The sequence below is a fragment of the Rhinoderma darwinii genome, chromosome 5 (assembly GCF_050947455.1).
Source record: "Rhinoderma darwinii isolate aRhiDar2 chromosome 5, aRhiDar2.hap1, whole genome shotgun sequence".
NCBI lineage: Eukaryota > Metazoa > Chordata > Amphibia > Anura > Rhinodermatidae > Rhinoderma > Rhinoderma darwinii.
Genome location: NC_134691.1, coordinates 340,001,543 through 340,024,710, shown reverse-complemented (window position 1 = coordinate 340,024,710; position 23,168 = coordinate 340,001,543). Strand labels below are relative to the sequence as shown.

At 42.9% G+C, this 23,168-nt stretch overlaps 1 protein-coding gene across 1 annotated transcript in view; it reads right to left on the bottom strand.

The window, feature by feature from the left end:
* Positions 1-5,742: 5,742 nt before the first annotated feature.
* The window catches only part of LOC142652222 (protein HEG-like), a 33,074-nt gene continuing 15,648 nt past the window's right edge, over positions 5,743-23,168 (bottom strand). Inside the window, exons 2-10 of the mRNA XM_075827818.1 lie at positions 22,547-22,695; positions 21,323-21,381; positions 19,323-19,477; positions 17,260-17,388; positions 15,895-15,937; positions 9,020-9,057; positions 8,739-8,823; positions 6,931-7,102; positions 5,743-6,055 (exon numbers count right to left, since the gene is read on the bottom strand). Coding sequence (XP_075683933.1) covers positions 5,951-6,055; positions 6,931-7,102; positions 8,739-8,823; positions 9,020-9,057; positions 15,895-15,937; positions 17,260-17,388; positions 19,323-19,477; positions 21,323-21,381; positions 22,547-22,695 — 935 coding nt within the window. The 3' untranslated portion in view covers positions 5,743-5,950. The remainder of the gene's footprint in view (positions 6,056-6,930; positions 7,103-8,738; positions 8,824-9,019; positions 9,058-15,894; positions 15,938-17,259; positions 17,389-19,322; positions 19,478-21,322; positions 21,382-22,546; positions 22,696-23,168) is intronic.

The following is a 23,168-nucleotide window of genomic DNA, read 5'->3' as shown; positions in this document are numbered from 1 at the left end:
GGAGCCGTTCGCAGTCCCTATGGGACTGTGGCTGCCGTATTCCATGTCTGTATGTGTCGTTAATCGACACACACAGAAATGGAACAAAAAATGGCAGCCCCCATAGGGAAGAAAAAGTGTAAAAATAAGAAAAAGTAAAACACAAACACACAAATAAATATAAACGTTTTTAATAAAGCACTAACATCTTTAACATATAAGAAAATAATTTGTGATGACACTGTTCCTTTAATTGTTGAATACAAATACACTGCAGAATTTTGTCGCTGGGCACCTGATATTTCATGGAATTCTTCCGCACTATAATGGAATTTCTATGAAGACCTCTCTGAACAGGTTAAAAATGAACTTGCTAATATAGATCTTCCAGCAGATCTTGAGGACTAAATGTTCTTGACTGTCCTAGTAAACCACAAAGTTCTTACAAGATCGTGGTGTAATTTATTTACTACAGCAATGTTGGATTCAGGGGCAGCTGGAAGTTTTATGGACATTGAGTTTGCTTTTGATAATCATATTGACCACAGTCCAAAATCTTCTCCGGTGGAAGTGGTGACAGTTGACCAGTCACCTTTCAGCTCTGGTTCAGTTACCCGTGAGACTATTGAGCTGGAGTTCATAATTGATCCTCCTCAACATATGACTGTCCTACTGAACATTTGCCTGGGGCTGCCATACCGTTTGGACACATCCATCCTTTTCTGAGTTGGAAATTAAGACTTTTGATGAATATATAAAGGAGAATGTAGCCAAGGGATATATACGTCACCTGACTTCTCCTGCAGTAGCGCCAATCTGCCTCTTATCTAAAAAGTATGGTACGTTACATTCTTGCGTTGAGAACTTATTTAAATAGCTGTCAAGAATCTTTATCCTCTTCCACTTATTCCAGAATTACTAGAGATAGTACGGTCAGATAAGATCTTTACTGAACTCAATCTGCGAGAGACCTACAATCTCGTCTGTATATGACCTGGAAGACCGCTTTTCAAACACGGTATGGGAATTTCAACTTTGCAATGCCACAGCTACATATCAGAACTTTGTATTTCTGAATCTTCTGGATCGACTCGTGGTGGCCCGTTTGGAAGACATAGAAACATGTGTAAGTTTGAGAAAACAGAATTTCAGTTTCTGGGGTACATAATTTCTCCTGATGGATTGCGCATGGACCTTGATAAGATCCAAGAAATCCAAGAATGTGAAGGAGTTTAAAAAATGTGTAGACTTTATGAATTTGTAACTGAAATTTATAAGGAACTTCTCCAAGAATATTTATCCCATAACGCAGCTTGCCCCAAAAGGAATTTCTTTTAAGTGGTCTTTTGCATTTACCCAGTTAAAGACTCTTTTTTACCTTCGCTTCCATCCCGGTTCATCCTAACCAAGACTTACTATTTGTTTTTTAAGTCAATTTTTCAGACTCAGCAGTAGGAGCGCTACAAAAAAGTGGGTGATAAGCCGTTGCTTCCGCTATGTTCCTGTTTCTTCTACCAGATGTCATCCCCTAAAGAATCTGTGACAGCGAAAAAAATAATTTTAAGCAATAAAGAAGGAATTCATGGAATGGAGGCATCTCCTTGAAAGAGCTTCGCACCCTGTACAAGTCCTGACAGACCATCCAAATCTTGAGTTTATTAGACCAGCCGGGAGACTCCTGGCAGAAAGGCATGATCGTCTTTTTTTTCTCTCTCGATAGACCATGTAGTTTTTATATCCTATAGACCCGGATCCCCTGATGCGAAAGCAGATGCCTATCCAGGATGTTCTCAGTGACCTTGCAAGATTACACGCCCAAGACCACCATTATACCTGCAAAGAACTTTTTGAGGGCGACTTTCTTCAGAGGGATATTACAGGACTAGGTCATGATGGAAATCCTTCCAATGCTAATCCTCCCAGAGACAAACATTTAATTCTCAAAGATGGTGTCTGGTCTTTTGATCATTGTCTTTATGTTCCTGAGGCTGGAGGGTTTTACGCCTGGTCCATGACTCTATAAGAACTCCCATGTGACGTTGAATGAAGAGGTCCCGTCACTAGGTCAAATAAGTGGAGGTGGTTTACTGACCTGAAAAGAGCTGTCCCCCTGATTCTAGCTCCGGTTTTTTTCCCTGGACCCCCAGTTCCAGAGAAATGGACCACCGTTGTGTTAGCTCCCTCTACACCAATTTTCTGTAGTTAGTCAATGGGCAAGATCTGTAGTCAAATCGGCCATATTGGATAAAGGCAAAGCTGATGAATAATATCTCTGGCCAATACGGCTGTAAAAAAAAATGCAAACACATATTGAGAACTAGCAATATATTTCAAGGCAAGGAAAAAATACGATATAGGGTGCCCTAATACAACTCCACCAATAGAATCAGGTAAGTTTGTAGTTACGAGCGGAATAGATATTATAATGACACATATCAATATATTGTCTCTGAATGGTCCTTGATCCAAGGACCACTAATGTCTGGGCTCACTATGCCGCTGACGATCGAGCGCTGCCCTCATGCACTGTCACATGTATGTGGTTCTATAACTGGACAAGAAATGACAGTCTTCTGGGGTACGGTGACAGTGGAAATTTGCAGGACCGGATAGGCCCAGGAGGAGCCTGTTGCTGGCCGGGGACGGAGCGTGGTTACACTAATACACTGCGCCACTACGCTGACAGGAGGGGCAGAGAAGAGGCCATATTAGGAGCCATATCAGGTTTGGCACCACTCGGTGCTGTGGGTCTGTTCAGGAGATAGACCAGGACCTGGTTGATCACATGAACAACCTTGTCCCTCTGCAAGCTTGTTCATGTTATAAATAATAGCCTGTCCTTGGTTGTAACACTTAATGCTGAGCTCCAAGTTACCTTTGGGAGCAAGATCAGCAGAAGAACTGTTCATCCAGAGCTTCATGGTTTGGGGTTCCCATGACAAACCAAAAGCTTGAGCTCACCACGCTCAATGCCAAGTGTCTGCTGGAAAAGTGTAAAGCCAACTCCACTGGACTCAATCAGTGTAAATGCGTTCTCTGGAAATCTTGTGAATGAATCCGGCTAATATTTACCTCTCCCGAGCCAGCGACAATCTACTGCTCGCGGTCACAGCTTCCAACCGCCAGCCATGTCAGGGTGCGGTAACAACTGGCGCACCTTGTTCGAGCTTTTCACCATTGCCTATAGATTAAGGTACTTCTACCATAGTCTTGCCTCCGGATTCTGCTTTCATCTTGCTCCTTCAGATCTGTCGCCTGGTACTTGTTGTCCGATCTCCCTCTTATGACCTCTGCCCATCTCCTGATTATGTCTCCATCTCATTCTCTGATTTTCAACTTCGTTCTTGACTTCTCTTCTGCTCAAGACATCAGACGCCATTCAGCGACTACTCTGGGGATCGAGACCCCAGGAAAGACCATACCACCGTCCAAGCGTTAAGGGTGAAGAACTGCGAGATTCTAAAGACTCCGCACCCCAGTTTAGCAAGTTTCAAATTTATTAAGGCTCAAGGATTCACTTCTACACTTATAAGTTTAGGGTAACAGTTTGGGGAGGGTTCATTCTGGTCCCACTATAACAGCCCTTCTAGACACCAAACCGAGGTCCGTAATTAAATGGTTTGGTGTGAAAGAACCTAACATGACCTTCACTCTACTCACCACCTGTGGGGTGAAATAAAACAGACTGTGAACCAAGGGATATCCCCCAACCTCATCGCCCCAATGATCTTGAGGTCAAATGGTTCCTCACAGCCATGTCCCAAAATCTAGTGGACGAAGAGCAGGGGCTGTTACAGCTGTAGGGGGACCTGCTCCATGTTCAAGATACATATGGCTAAAAATATTGCCAACACAGCAAACCATCATCAGGACTTTCATGGTCTCAGATGTATTTAGGGCCAGCCTTAGGGGTATGCAACCTGGGCGGTCTACTGAAAGCGGCACCACAGTCGAGGCTTGTGACCACCATGAATCTTGAAGGGATTTTACGCTTTTTCAATTGTTTATTTAAACAAAATGGTATAGCCCACAGATTAGTCCATAGTAATGCATCCATGGGCTAACTGAATGGACTAAACATGGCGCCAGTCAAGTCATCCACCCCCACACACCATGTGACCCCTGGCGTTTAGTCAACACTGTCCAGGTATCTAACAGGTGAATAGTAGTTTGAGGAGCAGAAATGATAAGTATTTGTAAATCCCCCATGAGGGGGTCATGTGCACTATGTAGGATTCAAATGCCGTAGGTTTGGGGTGCGTCCTATATGAATGTATGGGAGTTGAGGGAAACATTTTTGCAGTGGCCTTTTTGAGGGTGTGGCTTATATAAAAGGGATGCGGCTAAATATATTTAGACCCCTCTATAGTAATATCAGAACCCTTTATTAATTTCTGATATGGCTGAACACACTAGAAGGGGGTGCACATACTTTTTACCATATAGTGTTTGCACAGATGACACAGACAGGAGATAATGTTAATGCCAAAATACTGAAGGGTTATTAAAAAAACATGCCCCATTCATAAAATTATCACTCATGCCGAAATAATTGATGGGTGGTCCGAAAGCTGCTAGTGATGTCATCATGTTCCCCAGTCCCCTCCCCCACAGCTTTACCCGTCTCTTAGTCTATTGGGGGTATAGGAGTGCCTCAGGCTGTAGATTGCAAGCTCTTTGGGCCACATACAGAAACACAGCATGTGAACCTTCTGATGCGGGGAGATGTGATAAGAGATCGTTCTTGTTTTTAATGGCACATAACAGCCCCTAATCTAGATAACACTGTGTACTATACCCAGGTGAAACATTAATAGGGTCGAGCACAGGTTAACTTCCCTGCGGGTCAATACGAGCCGTGTCTGCGGCACTGTATAGATAACAACACCTTATCTCCATGATAAGGTGGATGGGGGGAGTTACCATAGCCAAATGATTGAAAAGAATCTTAGATCAAAATTGCCTGAAAGAGTATAAGGCCTTATTCACATGACAGGAAAAGTCGGCTGCGTGACGGACGTTTTTTTTAACGGCCGTCACGAGGCTGCATTAAAATCAATGCATGTCTATGGGAATATTAACACGGGCAATTTATTTTTTTTACGAAACGTTTGAACGGCCCGGGAAAAAATGGGACGTGTTGTATTTTTACCCATTTTTTTATGAGGGATCCTTGAAAACGGGTCCCGCACGGATGCAAATCGGCCGTGAAAAAATGATTTGACAAGGCGGATTAGACACCCAGTCATGTGAATAGAGCCTTACCCCCCTAAAAACACAGTCGACTACGCTACTGATTCAGTCAAAACGACGGAACCCTTACACAACAGAGACAAATGGAAACCATTTGCACCGGATCCGTCACCATTGAAATCAATGGTAAAGCAAACGGAATCCTATGGTTTCCGTTTGTTTCAGTCGGGGGTTCCGTGCTGACGGAAAGCTCAGACGGAACGCCAGCGGAGCCCTGACACAGATGTGAACGAAGCCTTAGATGGGGATAACCCTTTTAGCTTTATTTACATAAAACTGAAAAAGCTATTTATTATCCTGGTCTCTAAACTGATAAATTTTACCTTCACTGATACATTGTAACAAATTATCAGGACAAGAGAGAGATTATTGCCTCTAATGTGTTTACCGCACGTAGGATTATCTAGACTGGATACTATTGTAACGAGATTCTAGAGGTAAAAAAGAATGTTCCCAGTTACTGACAGCAAGCAGATATCTTGAAATGGTTTGGCATAGAAGCACAAAGTATACAATGGTTAAGCTTTATTTACATTAAACCAGAACACTCCTTTAAGCCATCGTAGTCCCTGTTCTCTGCTGGTGTCCCCCGAACAGGCGTCACATGAGTCTCAGATGTGTCTGGCGCCGGTCAAGGCTCCTGGGGATGTTTTATAAGACAACGAGTTTATTGCGCTCTGTAGCTCCGTCTATCCCAGCATTTTGGGGTACGGCTCCTCTAGTCGTCACTGATAAAAGATAAGTTATGGCGGCCATGGTAGGAGTTCGGGGCGGAAAACCTTGCTGGATCTCCAAAAGTTTTCATATGAATGGCTGGTTCTCCCTGGCCAAATGAAATGATAAACGAAGGGTTAATTCTCCCAGGAGAAAAAAAAGCCCCAACCAGTACATAAAATGAAATATATAAGAGTGAGCAGAGGGTCTAAGGAGTGGGGTGAGGGGTATATGAAATGAAAAAAAAAAAGAAAATTAAAAATCAGAGGAAAAAACAGATTTTTTTTATTTAAAGTGCACCTATCATTACAGAGATCGAGGTAAAGATACAATCTGGCTGCCAGGATATGCCACTAGGGGGAGCTCACTGTATACAGATTTTCTTATTGAGTTCAATGGCAGCTGTACAAATTTGTATGCAGCTAGCTCCCCCTAGTGGTGGTTGCAAGCTGTTAGCATTTTATCATGTAACTATAGCTGTGTGAAGGGAAGCCGGAGATTTGTAGCTTGAGAACAAAACAGGTAATAAATATAATAATAATAATAATAATAATAATAATAATAATATAACCCCTCATGACCCACTTAAAACCGTCTAGTTTCTAATGGATAAATCCTGCATTGGTGTCTCATAGTCGCAGTCCTTACACTCGATTTATACCACATGAAAATACTTCCCTCTATCTAAATGCTGGGAAATCCATAAGGGTAATTCTTCATATTATCTTTGTCTCTCCTGCCTGTGTCTCCCCTGCCCATCCTAGCTATCTATAGGCACCAAGTGGCAGGAGAGACACAGATCATGCATCTGCTGTAAGATATTGAAATAACAAATGTTCCGACAATCATCCTGATTGTATTACCACAAAAACATTTCAGGCATTGGCCCAAGGTGCCAGAACATGACACATGGGAATCAAAGAAAATCAAAAAGCGAAAGACTTAGTTATGCACCGCCCCTCACTACTGGTGTCACAAACTTACCGGACTAGCCGCCTCTCGGTGGATGTCTGTGAAGACCTTTCCTGGTGGTTCGTTCCATTCCCATTCTCGTCTCCATGAAAACTGAGCCCTTGGCAGCCGGAGGGATGGTTGGTCAGTGGGGACCCCAAGGGCAACGCTGTCTATGAACATGGACTTTGGGGGCTTTTTCCTCCTGGCAGACACAAACAGATTTTGTTCTATGAAATTCTGGATTATTTTACACAAGGCAGCCAAAACATGCCCGCTTTCGATGCCTGCCTGCCACTTCAACATCCAACACTCCCACGTCTAAGAGCTTTGTAGAGCTCCTATAATACAATATTCTCTTCTGCACTGCATTGTGGGAGATTTAGTTTTTCCTATATCAGATGACTATACAGTATCTGTTGTAGAGACTACCCTTCCCAGAATGCAAATCGCCAGAGCAAGCTCTCAGGAGACACTGAACAAGCAAGAGAATGCTCAGGGAAAAGTCAGAACTTTGGGTGTGACTGGAGTAAATGACAAGTCAAGATCATTACAAAATAAGTAAAACAACAGGTTTAAAGAATCGCTCAAAGGTGGAGTTACACTTTAAGAGATGGGGACATTGACAGTGACCACTCAGAGACCCATATGAAACTAAATGACTCTTTACATAAGATTTGGTATACATACAATATATACTTTGGCTGGGTTGGGACGTTGTCGTGCCCATTGCGGTCCCTTATTGTGAGAAGCAATCAAGAAGCAAAATGTCAAGTAGAATGGACAAGAAAGTAATTAAAAATCGCACAGCTTGAGGCGGGAGAGCGGTGCTGGGATCTGCTACCCATAAGGGGTCAAAAGTGGCCCATAGGTCTGCTCAGATGTTGGTCCCTGTTGTTATAGGTGGTGTTCCTGATATACATAGTTAAGTTTGCTGGGTCATGTATTTACAGAGATGGATATTGAAGGTTTTGGGTATAGGTAAAAATCTTGGTGTCTGGTTATGACTTGGTTACAGTTTCCATAAATTGGGCCTGTGCAGGACTATGTGGTCAGATCCGGGGATAGACTCCAGTGCCTTATCTTTGACTAGGGTCAGCGGAGGACACGAATATTATTGGAAATAGTATAAACGTGTGACAGCCAAAAATGAAAAAAAAAGGTTCGTTCAACCCAAACTGACACCTTTCCTGCAGGTCGTTCACACTCCACAAAATGTCCCCGTGCTGCAGGAGGTTGTGTAATATTGTGCAAGAAATCGGTTCTACTGCCAATCACTATCAGTAATGACAGTGGGGAATGGACAAATCAATTTACTGAGCAAAGTACAGAGATAAAACTCAGAACACAGAGGCAATTCATCCCAAAAATAGGAGGGGGCCGTAAAAACGCTCATTCTTTCAAATAAAGAGCCCCTCAAAATAAAAAAAAACAGTAAATATATGACCTATTGTGGCTACCAGCAGTCCTGTTCAATGGGGCTGATAACACCGGATGTGCACAAGAGCGGAGACAGCCGGCGTTGGTACCCACGGACTATGTTATTTAATGCTAAGTAATGGATACATGACCAACAGAGCAACCAATGAATCAGGGAGTCCTACAGCCACAATAATACGTGCTTGCAAAGAAATGTTCTTCTCAAAACTTCTGCTCCTCCTTGAACAAAATAAAGGGGAGGGGCCCTGACAACAGTGAAAAAGAGTCACAGTAAGGCAATATCTTAGGTCCACCCCTGACTTGTTGATACTGGAAAGTCCCGCCCATGAGGAGCTGTATTATAGTAGCGACATATCGTATGAGTTCAGTGTCACATAATAGATATGCTACATGCGACTCACCGGAAGTAAAAGAAGAGCAATGTGATCAGTGATGCCAGGAGGATGATGCCCACACAGGATTCCACAATCACCACCAACAGGTATGCTGGAAGGAAGAAGAGTCATTACTGACATCCCAAACATCACAAAACACCTTAATGTCCCCAAATGTCCCGAAACCGCATGCACCATCCCATTTTGAGTAACCATTTCTCACATTCAAAGCAAAATAAAAACTTTAAGGGGCAGATCAGGCCACGGTCCGTGTATTATTAGGGTCCCTCGGTTCCATTATTACTTACGTTCCTCACAGTTGAATCCACCAAATCCTAACGAACACCTAGAAAAAAGTACAATAATCAAAAACATCAGATTCCAGCTTTTATATTTCCTGTGCAGGTCAGAATGTGTAAGAAGCGATCTGATAGGTCACTATGGCCGACATGTCATACAACTAATATGAGGACACCCCCTATAAAAAAGGACAGCTAACACTCCCCTGATTCCAAATCATAAAAAAAGGGCGGAGTTTATGGGTATTTCTGGATGACGACATTTATGGGGCTCTCTGATGACATCGTTTACGAGGCCACTTTCTGGATTACATCATTTATGGGGCCACTCTCAAGGTGAAGCCATTTATTGGGGGCCTTCTGGATGATGCCATTTATGGGGTACTCTTAGGATGACGCAGTTTATGGAGGTTCTCTGTGGATGATGAGATTTAAGGGGTTCTCTCTGGATGACACCGTTTATGGAGGACTCTTTGGATGTTGCAGTTTACGGAGGACTCTCTGGATTACATCATTATAGGGTAACTCTCTGGATGAAGTCCTTTATGGAGGCACTCTCTGGATGATGTCATTTATGGGGGGCTCTCTGGATGGCATCATTTATGGGGGATTCTTTGGATGAAACAGTTTGTGGGGGTACTCTCTGGATGATGCCATTTATGGGGTTCTCTCTCAATGATGTCTTGTATGGGGGTCTTTAATGACACCACTTATAGGGGCATTCTAGATGACGCCATTTATGGGGCCACTCTCTGGATGAATCCATTTATGAGGAACTCCATGAATTATGCCATTTATGGGGGGATTCTCTGGATGACACAGTTTATAAGAGCATTCACTGTATGATGGCATTTATGGGGGTACTACGTTGATGGCTCCATACGTGGCATGCAGACTTTTGTTGTGTAAAATTTCAGCTGCTGAAAATGACTCCATGTTATTCTATATGTAAAAAATCATCTCTTTCCGCTGCGTACCTCGTGCTGCAGATTTATAGTCCCGCATTTCTGCATAGACTTTAATGTTATTTCAAATAAAATTAAATATTTAAAATTTGCAACACAAATCCACAGGAAAAAATGCCACAAAATACAAAAAATCTGCATGCTTAAGAAAATCACGCTGCCACCTTTTTTTTTTTTTAATCATTAAGATTTTTATTAAGATTTTTCAGACACATTACAGAAACAAATACATCAAAACATACGCCCACTGTGGTTTACACACAAACTGCGACCATACGTGGATGGAGTCTTTCATAGACTGTATGGGGAGGGGAGGAACTGAACCCCCCCCCCCCCCCCATATATGATATTATCATTAGTGTTTTGAGAGAATGATGTGGGACAAGCACATCCTCAATCTGAGACCACAAATGCATAGGGGAAGCGTGCCACAACTCCCTTAATTGGTCCATTATTGCTGCAACATTATAAGAAGCAAAGTCCGGAACTCCTAAACCCCCTTCCCTAATCCTACGATACAGCAATGACTTTGCTACCCGTGCTCTTTTAGGCTATGTTCACACGGAGTATTTTGGGGGAGGAATATCTGCCTCAAAATTCAGTTTGGAACTTTGAGGCAGATATTCCTCTCCCTGCACGCCGATTTTCGCGGCAATTATCGCGCCGTTTTTCGCCCGCGGCCATTGAGCGCCGCGGGCATAAAACAGCGAGATATACGCTTTCTCCTGCCTCCCATTGAAGTCAATGGGAGGTCGGAGGCGGAAGCGCCCGAAGATAGGGCATGTCGCTTCTTTTTCCCGCGAGGCAGTTTTACTGCTCGCGGGAAAAAGACGCCGACGCCTCCCATTGAAATCAATGGGAGGCGTTCTCGGGCCGTTTCTGCCGAGTTTTGCGACGCGGTTTCCGCGTCAAAAAACTCGGCAAAATACCCCGTGTGAACATAGCCTTATGATTCCATATAAACCTAATCAAAACATTTTGGGATTGTGTAGTGAGAGAGACAGGCATGAGAAATGGAATGGTTCTACATAAGTACAAGATCTTAGGCAATAAGAACATCTTGACCAAGTTTATCCCGGCTATCCACGATAATTGAAACTTATTTAACCGGTCACATTCTTCCTTTATGGATAACATAAGAAGGGCATGAAAATAACCTTATACCTAAATAAGGAATGCCTGCCTCCGCCCATGCAAACTGAAAGAGGCTCTGTCATCAGATTCTCAAATCCCTATCTCCTATTGCATGTGATCGGCGTTGCAATGTAGATAACAGTAACGTTGTTTTTTTTTAAAAAAACGTTCATTTTTGGCCAAGTTATGAGCTATTTTATATATATGCAAATGAGCCTTTCTAATGGACAACGGGGCGTTTTTTTTTCGTTATGTCCAACTGGGCGTGTATTGTGTTTTTAACTGGGCGTGTTTACTTGTACGACGCTGACCAATCAGTGACCAGTCAGCGTCATACACTCATCTCCATTCATTTACACAGCAGCGATCTGCAGCCGCATACACAGAGATTAACGTTAATCAAGTGTCCTGATAATGAATACACATGACATCCAGCCTGGACGTCATGTGTACTCAGAATCCTGACACTTCTGTATCTTTTCTGTGAGATTTCTAGCAAGGGAAACGAAATCTCGCGAGATTACGGAATGGATCTCTTAAAAGGGGAGTTCAACCCATGAGCATTGATAGACATGAATTTAACCCCTATTTCCCAAAGTAGGCATTACAAGGCACATAGGCAGGTTAGGTTGTAATGTCGGGATGGGGAGACAGACAGGTGAGCCCTAATCTACCCGCCACTCAGTCCCTGCCTACTTGCACGGCCCGTCCTAGGCGACGGCGTACAACTGGGCAACGGTCCCTACGCTCAATATGTGCACGACAGACCAACAGACAAGGGTACACAGAAGCTAAGGGAAATGGGGCAGTTGCCCACGGCAACACTGTGAGCAACAAGAGTAGTGAACGAGCCGAGTCAAACCAGGAGTGTACGAGGTACCAAACGCAGAGCAGGAGGGTAGTCAGTAAAGCCAGGGTCGATATGAAGCAGAGGTCAATAGTAATAGCAGGAGCAGCAGAGCCAGGAAACAAGAAAGAATCACAGGCAAAGGAAGAGCAGGAAATGAAGGTATAAATAGACCGAGGGCGGGAGCTAGAACCGTCTGGCCAAGCTGTGATAGGTTCTCCCACTCCTCAGCCTACCAGCCTGAGTGGTAGCAGATCGAGTCACTCTATCAGACCTAGGAACAGATGCAGACTGATTAACCACGGGCGCCGACACAGAAGCTGTGTCTGGCAGATCCTTTACATTGGCACAATTTTCAAAGCACATGTAGGCAGTGGAATAGAAAGAGCCACAGTAAAAAGTATTAGCGAAATATCATGAAAATAAAACAAAAAGGAAATTAAAAAGACAACAACTGCAAACAAGAACAAATTCCCTCTTTCAGGGAAATAGAAAAGGAGACAACAGTCCAGCCTTTCGCCCATCGCGAAATCCTATCGACGCTGGAAACGAGGAGCATGAAATCTCAAACTCCAGAGAGAAGCTCCCACAACGTAAACAAAACCTGAATGTAATGTCCAGCAAAATCAGTCCCTGACTTTCTGTGTGGACTTTCCGGGTTTTTCAGACCAAAGTGGCGTAATAATCTCCGTACGCTTCTCACGCTGACGAAGAGGACTCGGTGGAGACGGAAGCAAGCCCCATGATCTTAATAGATCCGGGGTCAGGCAGACATGCTGAGCTCCATCTTTATTTATAATGAGCTTTACAGGGAAGCCCCATTTATAGAGGGTGCCTTTTTCCCTCAAGATCTTAGTTGAAGTTACGTATTCTTTGCGTCGCAGCATAGTTGCAGCAGATAGATCAGGATCAATTGCGATGTCTTTAAATCTTTCAGGAAGATCCGGAGAAGACTTGAGAGATTTCAGGAATTCATCTTTAACATGGAAAAAATGTATCCGAGCAATCGTGTCTCTTGGTAAATGAGATGCAGTAAATCTTGGTTTAGGAATCCTATGAATCCTGTCAATCGTCATATCCAGAGTAGATTTTTGAGCCAGCATTATAGCCATTAAGTCCGTGAGATATTGAAACAACTGATCAGGCATGAATGGATTCCGGAATACCTCTAATCCGTACGTTATTCCTCCTCGACCTATCCTCTAAATCCAGAACTTTATTGGATAGGCGTCCCACCTTATCTATTCGCCAAAGCGATACTAAGAACGGGCTGGAAGGGGACACAGGAGTCTATATGGAGGATTACCTCTGTTCTAGCCACTAGCTGTGGCAGTGTGTCCGGCGTGTTCTCCTCTCCCCCTCACTGCTGCCGCCGCTCAGCCCCATCCAAGAAGACTGCCTCTTCTGCAAAGCTGCAACTCCCACACAGGAGGCAAATGCCACCCAGAGGCCGCGACCCTCAGGACTGCTCGGAACTCCTCAGATTCTCCTCCAAAGATGGACCTGCTCCGCTCCGGACGTTCCGGAGAACCAGGGGACCGAACCTCACTGAACCAGGTAAGGTTTATGGCTTATTTGTGCCGTTTTTAGCTTCTAGCGTCCAGGAGCAATTCAATAAAGCGTCCTCAGCCATCCACGTCCAGGCCACGCCCCCGCTGCCATCTTTTTAATGCAGATTTTGTGGCAGATCTACATATTCTAAAACATGTGAATACACCCTAAATGTATGTGGCCAACACATTTATACATTGCTGCAGGTTAAATGAATCCTTAGGGGAAAGTTTAATAAAAGCTAAACACGGAGGACCCCTTGATTAGTTTATGTTTGTATGTACACAGTCACTCCACCAGCAGAATAGTGAGTGCAGCTCTGGAGTATAATACAAGATGTAACTCAGGATCAGTACGGGATAAGTAATGTAATGTATGTACACAGTGACTCCACCAGCAGAATAGTGAGTGCAGCTCTGGAGTATAATACAGGATGTAACTCAGGATCAGTACAGGATAAGTAATGTAATGTATGTACACAGTGACTCCACCAGCAGAATAGTGAGTGCAGCTCTGGAGTATAATACAGGATGTAACTCCGGATCAGTACAGGATAAGTAATGTAATGTATGTACACAGTGACTCCACCAGCAGAATAGGGAGTGCAGCTCTGGAGTATAATACAGGATGTAACTCCGGATCAGTACAGGATAAGTAATGTATGTACACCGTGACTCCACCAGCGGAATAGCGAGTGCAGCCCTGGAGTATAATACAGGATATAACTCAGGATCAGTACAGGATAAGTAATGTAATGTATGTACACCGTGACTCCACCAGCGGAATAGCGAGTGCAGCCCTGGAGTATAATACAGGATGTATCTCAGGATCAGTACAGGATAAGTAATGTCATGTATGTACACAGTGACTCCACCAGCAGAAAAGTGAGTGTAGCTCTGGAGTATAATACAGGATGTAACTCAGGATCAGTACAGGATCAGAGATGTAATGTATCTACACAGTGACTCCACCAGCAGAATAGTCAGTGCAGCTCTGGAGAATAATACAGCATAAGTAATGTAATGTATGTACACAGTGACTCCACCAGCAGAATAGTGAGTGCAGCTCTGGAGTATAATACAGGATGTAACTCAGGATCAGTACAGGACAAGTAATGTAATGTATGTACACAGTGACTCCACCAGCAGAATAGTGAGTGCAGCTCTAGAGTACAATACAGGATGTAACTCAGGATCAGTACAGGATGACTAATGTAATGTATGTACACAGAGACTCCACTAGCAGAATAGTGAGTGCAGCTCTGGAGTATAATACAGGATGTAACTCAGGATCAGTACAGGATAAGTAATGTAATGTTTGTACACAGTGACTCTACCAGCAGAATAGTGAGTGCAGCTCTGGAGTATAATACAGGATGTAACTCAGGATCAGTACAGGATGACTAATGTAATGTATGTACACAGAGACTCCACCAGCAGAATAGTGAGTGCAGCTCTGGAGTATAATACAGGATGTAACTCAGGATCAGTACAGGATAAGTAATGTATGTACACAGTGACTCCACCAGCAGAATAGTGAGTGCAGCTCTGGAGTATAATACAGGATGTAACTCAGGATCAGTACAGGATAAGTAATGTAATGTATGTACACAGTGACTCCACCAGCAGAATAGTGAGTGCAGCTCTGGAGTATAATACAGGATGTAACGCAGGATCAGTAATGTCATGTATGTACACAGTGACTCCACCAGCAGAATAGTGAGTGCAGCTCTGGTGTATAATACAGGATGTAACTCAGGATCAGTACAGGATAAGTAATGTAATGTTTGTACACAGTGACTCCACCAGCAGAATAGTGAGTGCAGCTCTGCAGTATAATACAGGATGTAACTCAGGATCAGTACAGGATAAGTAATGTAATGTATGTACACAGTGACACCACCAGCAGAATAGTGAGTGCAGCTCTGGAGTATAATACAGGATATAACTCAGGATCAGTACAGGATAAGTAATGTAATGTATGTACACAGTGACTCCACCAGCAGAATAGTGAGTGCAGCTCTGGAGTATAATACAGGATGTAACTCAGGATCAGTACAGGATAAGTAATGTAATGTATGTACACAGTGACTCCACCAGCAGAATAGTGAGTGCAGCTCTGGAGTATAATACAGGATGTCACTCAGGATCAGTACAGGATAAGTAATGTCACGCATGTACACAGTTACTGCACCAGCAGAATAGTGAGTGCAGCTCTGGAGTATAATACAGGATGTAACTCGGGATCAGTACAGGATAAGTAATGTCATGTATGTACACAGTGACTCCACCAGCAGAATAGTGAATGCAGCTCACAGTTGTAAATGTAGATTAATAGATAGCAGCCCCATATGATATAACCGACATATATTATAGAAGGCTACAAACCTCTCACACCCATTCTCTGTCTGCTGGAATCCACTTCCACATGCTGCAAACATACAAAAAAATAATAATAATTAACGTCTTAGTAAATTTATAACAAAAGACCCAGCACATATTATATGTCTGCAGATATATATTGTGTGGGGGGAGGGGTGGATCTAACCAATTTTTTTGAAAAAATCCAGTCTAATGCCGAGAGGTCTTAATCATTGCATAGTAATTGTTTTGTAACTTTCTAATATACTTTATGTTTTAATATCTCAATATTTTCAAAGTTTATGATTGTTGTCAGTGAATGGAAAAATTGTTGTTTACAACAAGCGCAGACCAAATACTTCTTACAGCTGAGGATTTGTTACAATAATATCCTGTATAGACAATCTTCTGTGAGATAAACACATCAGCAGCACAAATCTCACTCCTGTCCTGATAATTTGCTACAATGTATCAATAGAATGTAACATTTCGTAGTCCAAATCATTTAAGGTTGTGTTCACATCAGCATTGCCCTTCCGTTGAGGGGTTCCGTTGAAGGTTTCCGTCGGGTTAACCCCTCAATGGAAAGGCAAACTGAAACCTCAGCTTCAATGGTGAGGGAAATGGAACCCCTCAACAGAAAGGAACGGTGATGTGAACAGGCCCTTACTCAAAAAGTATGGTCTAGACTGGATACAACTGTAACAAACCCTCGGCTTTGTTCGTTCTATATGGGTTTTCAGCCAGTCGATGTAAATAATGAATGTTTTCGTTTACTGGCAGCAAGCAGAGATCTTGAAAATGGTGAGAAACTGAAACACAAATTATTTAAGAAAGTTGCAGAACTTTCCATTGTACAATGATTATGCTTCATGTACTTAAAACTGGAGAACCCCTTTAACGACCAGATGTGGTTAGTGACTGGTTAAAATTTAGGGACAAGGCACGGGAAATGGCAAAAAGCTCTCCAACAATCAAATGTGCGTACAACATGTTATAAACACTTTATTTAAATCATATATAAAGAAGAACAAAAAACGAAAATCAATAAAAAAGGACCCCAACATTACTATAGAACTCAGGGGTACAAGCCATAAATCGTCACTACCCCTAAAAACCGGCCCTCACAAAAACATATCATTGCCACTGAATATGAACGATCAAAATGCCACGACCATCTCCAAATACAGTCAAATAATCCAACCGCACAAAAGTATAAATGACCATAATCAATAAGCAAAAGAAGAGAAAAAAAACTGCAAAAATAATATCATGATATCCAATGGAACAATTATACAATATAATGTCCGAAAGAAGCGGTAAAGAATATCGCCAACAAACGTGGTCTCCTCAGGGGTAGTGACAGGTTAAATGACTACAATGCTGTCTCACCTTTACATGAGCGCTCTGTGGGATCGAATTTATAATATCCTCTGTGGCACTCACAGGTCACGAGCCCCCCGTGGCTATGACAGTCGCTGGATGAGGAGTCACACATATCAAAGTCACACAGACTCAGACCTGCAAAGTAGAGAAAGAGAAAAGAGAAACTAAGAAGGTATAATATATATACATATATACACCTGGTGTAATATATATATATATATATATATATACCCACACACAGTATAGTATATATTCTCTCAGACCACCCTGGAGCTTCACTGTGGAGCAACATGGGATACATCAAATCATCTGCATCTACTAGAGAGAAAGATTCACCGCCGGCATGGAAAGAATTCTTTGCAGTTACAGCAGTAATGTTATGGAACTTGCTACCATAGTTGCAATAAGTCTCAATTTGTTAAAGAGTGAATTCTCCCAGAAGTGATGTTTTATGTTTTACCACATAATGACACAGTATGTCATAGTTACATAAAACCAAAAGACCCCTTTATGGTAGTTCTTCGCTTAAGGTGGTTCGGTCTTATGTAACTAAAGGTTAAAGGCTGTGGACGCCTTTATACTGGAATTTTGTTTTGTTTATTTGCTTCCTAAATTCAGATACTTTCTATATAGTCTTTATAAAAAAAAAATCCTGCCATGTTGCTGCTGTAAAGTCTGTGCAGCTCTTGTACATCGCTGGCTGTGCTGCTGCTTCTGACATGGATCCAACAGCACACGGCTCCTGGCTGCCCGCGGCTCCTGGCTGTGTTGCTCACAGCTCTCCCCGGGCCCCCTCACTTTTTTCAATGACAGAGATAGCAGCAGGGAGAGCGAATAGCTTATATATGGATGATCATAATGTGGAGGGGAAGGAAAGCATCTTCAGGCAGGGCAGATCACACAAGCTGCACTGAATAAGATTGTAAATAGGGAGGAAAGCAGAGGGGGGAGAAATCACACAGGCTGTTTAGCACCCACGTCAGACAATGCAGGAAGGGGACGGGGGAAATCCCACAGTCCTCAACATCAGTGGCTGTCAGCACAAGGGAGAAAAGATCCTTCATGGGCTGTAGAAGAAGAAATCAGTACAGGAATGAAGCTGTGCTAGTACATGAGTGTGAGCGAAGGCAGCAGCATCCTGGACACACAAAACTCTCATCCATATGTTAATAGGAGGGACATGTCGACATGAGAAAAGTCTAAAACCAGGAGCAGGTTGCAAACTGCACATCAGGGAGTCAGAAAATGAATGAAGGAACTAAAATTGCAGCCTTTATTTTTGGAACTCCAGGTAACCACTAACATATGTAAAAATATTTGCATAGGACTCTATTAGTATTCTATCCTCCCTCCCCCGTAGACCCCCTGAATATATGGCATGGGCCTGAGCGGCTGCATAAAGTTGCCCTCATTTCCAAATCATTGGTTCACTGTCCTTGAGAAGAAGTAGAATGGCCGATCTCCGGTGCCCATCCAATGTACGCAGTTGGGTAAAAGAAAAAGGTTGATGGACATACAGTAATAGGGGGTTCAAGGGCCCATATGGGCCATATATCCCATTTGGGGCCCAGATATTCATCGATTTCCAGGAGGAATAAAAGACAAATAGCAGAATGCAGATTTCTTCCAAAAGATGCTCCAGAATTATTATTTTATGGGGTATGCTAGTATTTACGGAAACAGACATGTCAGGAGAACGATCAGATCATCATTCACTCACAGAGGATTGTCTAGACTGGATATAATTGTAACAAACTTTCAGCTGTGAAAAGTATTTGGTCTATACTTTTTTTTTACCCTCTAGGTGTAAACAAGATTGTCTTAATTCACTGCCAGTAAGCAGAGATCTTTAAAATGGTGAGGAAATAAAACACTAATTCCATTAGAGAGTTGCAGAACGTTTCATTATACAATGTTTAAGCTTTACTTACATGAAAATGGACGCCCCCTTTAAGGCTCTTATCTCATGTGAGTTTTATTTGGCTTTTTCTGGATCTACACATTGAGAAGATATCATAGACGGGACACGTCCTGACAATCATTGGCCAGAAATCGTCTTATCATCTTACCCTGATAGACGTCACTGGTCAGCGGAGACACGCAGCTCGAGTGGGGTTTAGGGCAGAGCAGCGGGGAGATAGTCAGCTCCCTCCACACGTCCTCCTCAGTGATTGGATACAGTGTGGAGAATAAATGAACGATCGTCACGTGGTCATTATCCAACCTGCAGAAGCCAGAGCCGTCATTAACCTCAAAAGTGCCACAAACTCCTCCCACCTGGGACATTAAGGGGGGATCTGTCACCACTTCCTCGCTACGATATAAGGACAGGACAGGGTTTGGCTCCTTTAGACACTGGGGTCACTTCTTTTCACTTCATGCATCATTCTATAGGGGAGATCAGAACGTCTTCTGATACAGAGCTCCGATCCTCTACATAGTCATATCGTAACATGATATTCTGCTGTCTGCAGCCACCACTAGGGGGAGCTCAGGAGCTTACTGTGTGATTATTGAGTTCACTACAGTATGCAGTAGGCTCCTAAGCTCCCCCTAGTGGTGGCAGCAGGTAGCAGAGTTTTATCATGTAACTCTACGGCAATGTAGAGGTTTGGAGCTCTGACCGCTATGAAAATATAAAGACAAATAAATCAGCAAGAAAATTTGGGCCTTTTCAGATAAAAATAAAAAAAGTGTTCAAGACATTATATTTACTGAATATTTAATTTTCAGGAGGAAATGCTTATTTATAGATTATTTTTAGGATATAGAAATCCAGCACATTTCTCGGCACCCCATCAAATCTGTCACAAAGCATCATAAAGTAAAACGTTTTTACAGCATTTCATAGATTAAGAAGTTAAATAATTGGACAAAATTCTTTGCTTTACTGATCTTAAAGGGGTAAAGCTTAATTATTGTATAAATGAAAAGTTCTACATCTTTCTAGTAAACCTTTTGTTTCCAGTCCAGAGAACTCAAGAGCTCTCCTTGCTGTCAGTGAATGAGAACATTCTTGTTTACATTCAGAGGCTGAAAACCTGTACAGAGCTAGTTCTGCTCTCAGCTGAGCATTGGATACAAGTGTTTCCAGTCTTGACAATGCTGTGTGATCTAAACAACCTGGAATCCAAACTGATACATTGTAACAAACTAGTGAAGAGATTTGTGCTGTTGATGTGTTTAGCTCACAGAGCATTGCCTGGACTGAAGACAACTGAATCGAGTGCAGGACTAGCTGTGTACAGGATTTACTGACCTTGAACGTAAACAAGAGGGTTCTCATTCACTGACAGCAAGATAGTATCTTGAAAATGTTAAAGAATTGAAACACGAATGGGGGAATTTATTAAGTGGTTTACGGCACTTTTGGTGCACGGTCGTTTTACACAAAAATTTGAGACTTCTTTACGCCGCTCTTGCCAAAATGTGGGTGGGATTACTGTGAGGAGGCGCGGAAAAAATGATGGCACGACAAATTTACTATAATTTACACTAGATATTAGTATTAATTATATAGAAATATGCGCCAGCTCGTAGCTGGCACAGATTTTACTTTGTGGGGCACAGACAGCCCAAGATGCAACAAATTTATTAAAAGGAATCTTACTCCTAGCGGCTTCTGACTACGACTGGCGCATCAAACACTCATCTTACTAAATCTGGGCCAAAGTCTCTTAGAAAGTTGTAGAACTTTTCATTCACGCAGAGATTTCGTTTTATTTACATTAAACCGGAAAAATTATTTAAGTAACGCCATATCCTATACTCCAGTCACATGCAAATCTGCATTCAGAAGGCTGCTGATTGTCTATTAGCAGAGAGCAGTGCATTATGGGAGCACAGATGACAGCTACACAGTTAGAACGGAGCAGATAGGTCACGTGACTGCCAGTAGACTGGTAATAAACCGCAAACCGGTTCCAAGCAGCAATCAGAATTTTAAATGCAGCTTTGTATGTGATTGGAGAGGATCCAGTCAACAAAAACATTTGCACATAAATATGACAAACCTAAAGACATAGAAGATAATGGGCTTTTCTCTGTCACATTTATACATATTACTCACTGGACATCGGCGACTGTTGTAGTGAGATATCCCGGGACGTGAGCGAGAACGTTCTGGAACTGGAGGAATGAAACAATATGAGATTTAGGCCGGATTTACACAAGCGTGATATACGTCCGTGCGACGCGCGTGCTTTTCACGCGGGTCGCACGGACCTATACAAGTCTATGGGGGCAGTGCAGACGGTCCGTGAGTTTTGCTCAGCGTGAGTGCGCTGAAAAAAACTCACGACATGTTCTAAATTTCTGTGTTTTTCGCGCATCACGCACCCATTGAAGTCAATGGGTGCGTGAAAACCACGAAGGTCGCACGGAAGCACTTCCGTGCGAACTGCGTGATTCACGCAAGAGCTGTCAAACTCTGAATGTAAACAGAAAAGCACCACGTGCTTTTCTGTTTACAAACATCCAAACGGAGTGTCTTAGAGATGAGCGAACCGAACTTCACCGGGTTCGGCCGAACTCGTTTTGACCGAACCCGGTAAAAAAAATGTCCGGTACGCGACGTCAGGAGACAGTCACTGTCCACGGTGCTGAAAGAGTTAAACTGGTTCAGCACCCTGGACAGTGACTTCCGATCCCAATATACATGAACTTGTAAAAAAACTCACGGCTTCTTCCTCCAGTCTGACCTCCCGGGATGACAATTAAGACCAAGTGACAGCTCCAGCCAATCACAGGCCAAGCACAGGCTGCAGCCAATCACAGGCTGCAGCGGTCACATGGACTGCCGCGTCATCCTGGGAGGTGGGGCCGGATGTCAAGAGAGGGACGCGTCACCAAGGCAACGGCCGGGAGACCGGACTGGAGGAAGCAGGAAGTTCTTGGTAAGTATGAACGTCTTTTTTTTATTCACAGGTTGCTGTATATTGTGTTCGGCATTCACTGTCGAGGGTGCTGAAAGAGTTACTGCCGATCAGTTAACTCTTTCAGCACCCTGGACAGTGACTGACGTCGACTAGCCTCATCTCTATGATGGCGGCTGCGCGAAAATCACGCAGCCGCGCATCATACACGGATGACACACGGAGCTGTCAAGTGCCTTTTGCGCGCGCAAAACGCTGCGTATTTTTGCGTGCGCAAAATGCACACGCTCATGTAAATGAGGCCTTACAGCCAGAGAAGTTGGGACATATACAGTGACATGGGGGATGTGCAGAGGGATCCCGTGTGTATATAGGTGACGTCCCAGAAAACCCAAAATGTCTTGTCCTGTGACTCTTACCAACAGCCCCACTCTATGGATCCTCCGATGATACTGGGCGGCCGCCGGATAACTGTCCTCATCTTCATTATTTCTACGCTCTGTTGTATTCACTGATCTCTCATCCCAGGACAGGACGGAGAAAGGAATCATAGCTGGGAATGTTCTGGCTTCCAGGAAAACAAAATTAAAAGGTCAATTGACTGGTAAATGAAATAATAAAAATGTCTAAATATAGAAAACTAGCAAGCAAGTCCATATTCTTCTCCATAGGGGGCAGTATCATAGTAGTTATATTCTTGTATATAGGAGCAGTATTATAGTAGTTATATTCTTGTATATAGGGGCAGTATCATAGTAGTTATATTCTTGTATATAGGGGGCAGTATTATAGTAGTTATATTCTTGTATATAGGAGCAGTATTATAGTAGTTATATTCTTGTATATAGGAGCAGTATTATAGTAGTTATGTTCTTGTATATAGGAGCAGTATTATAGTAGTTATATTCTTGTATATAGGAGCAGTATTATAGTAGTTATGTTCTTGTATATAGGAGCAGTATTATAGCAGTTATATTCTTGTATATAGGGGGCAGTATTATAGTAGTTATGTTCTTGTATATAGGAGGCAGTATTATAGTA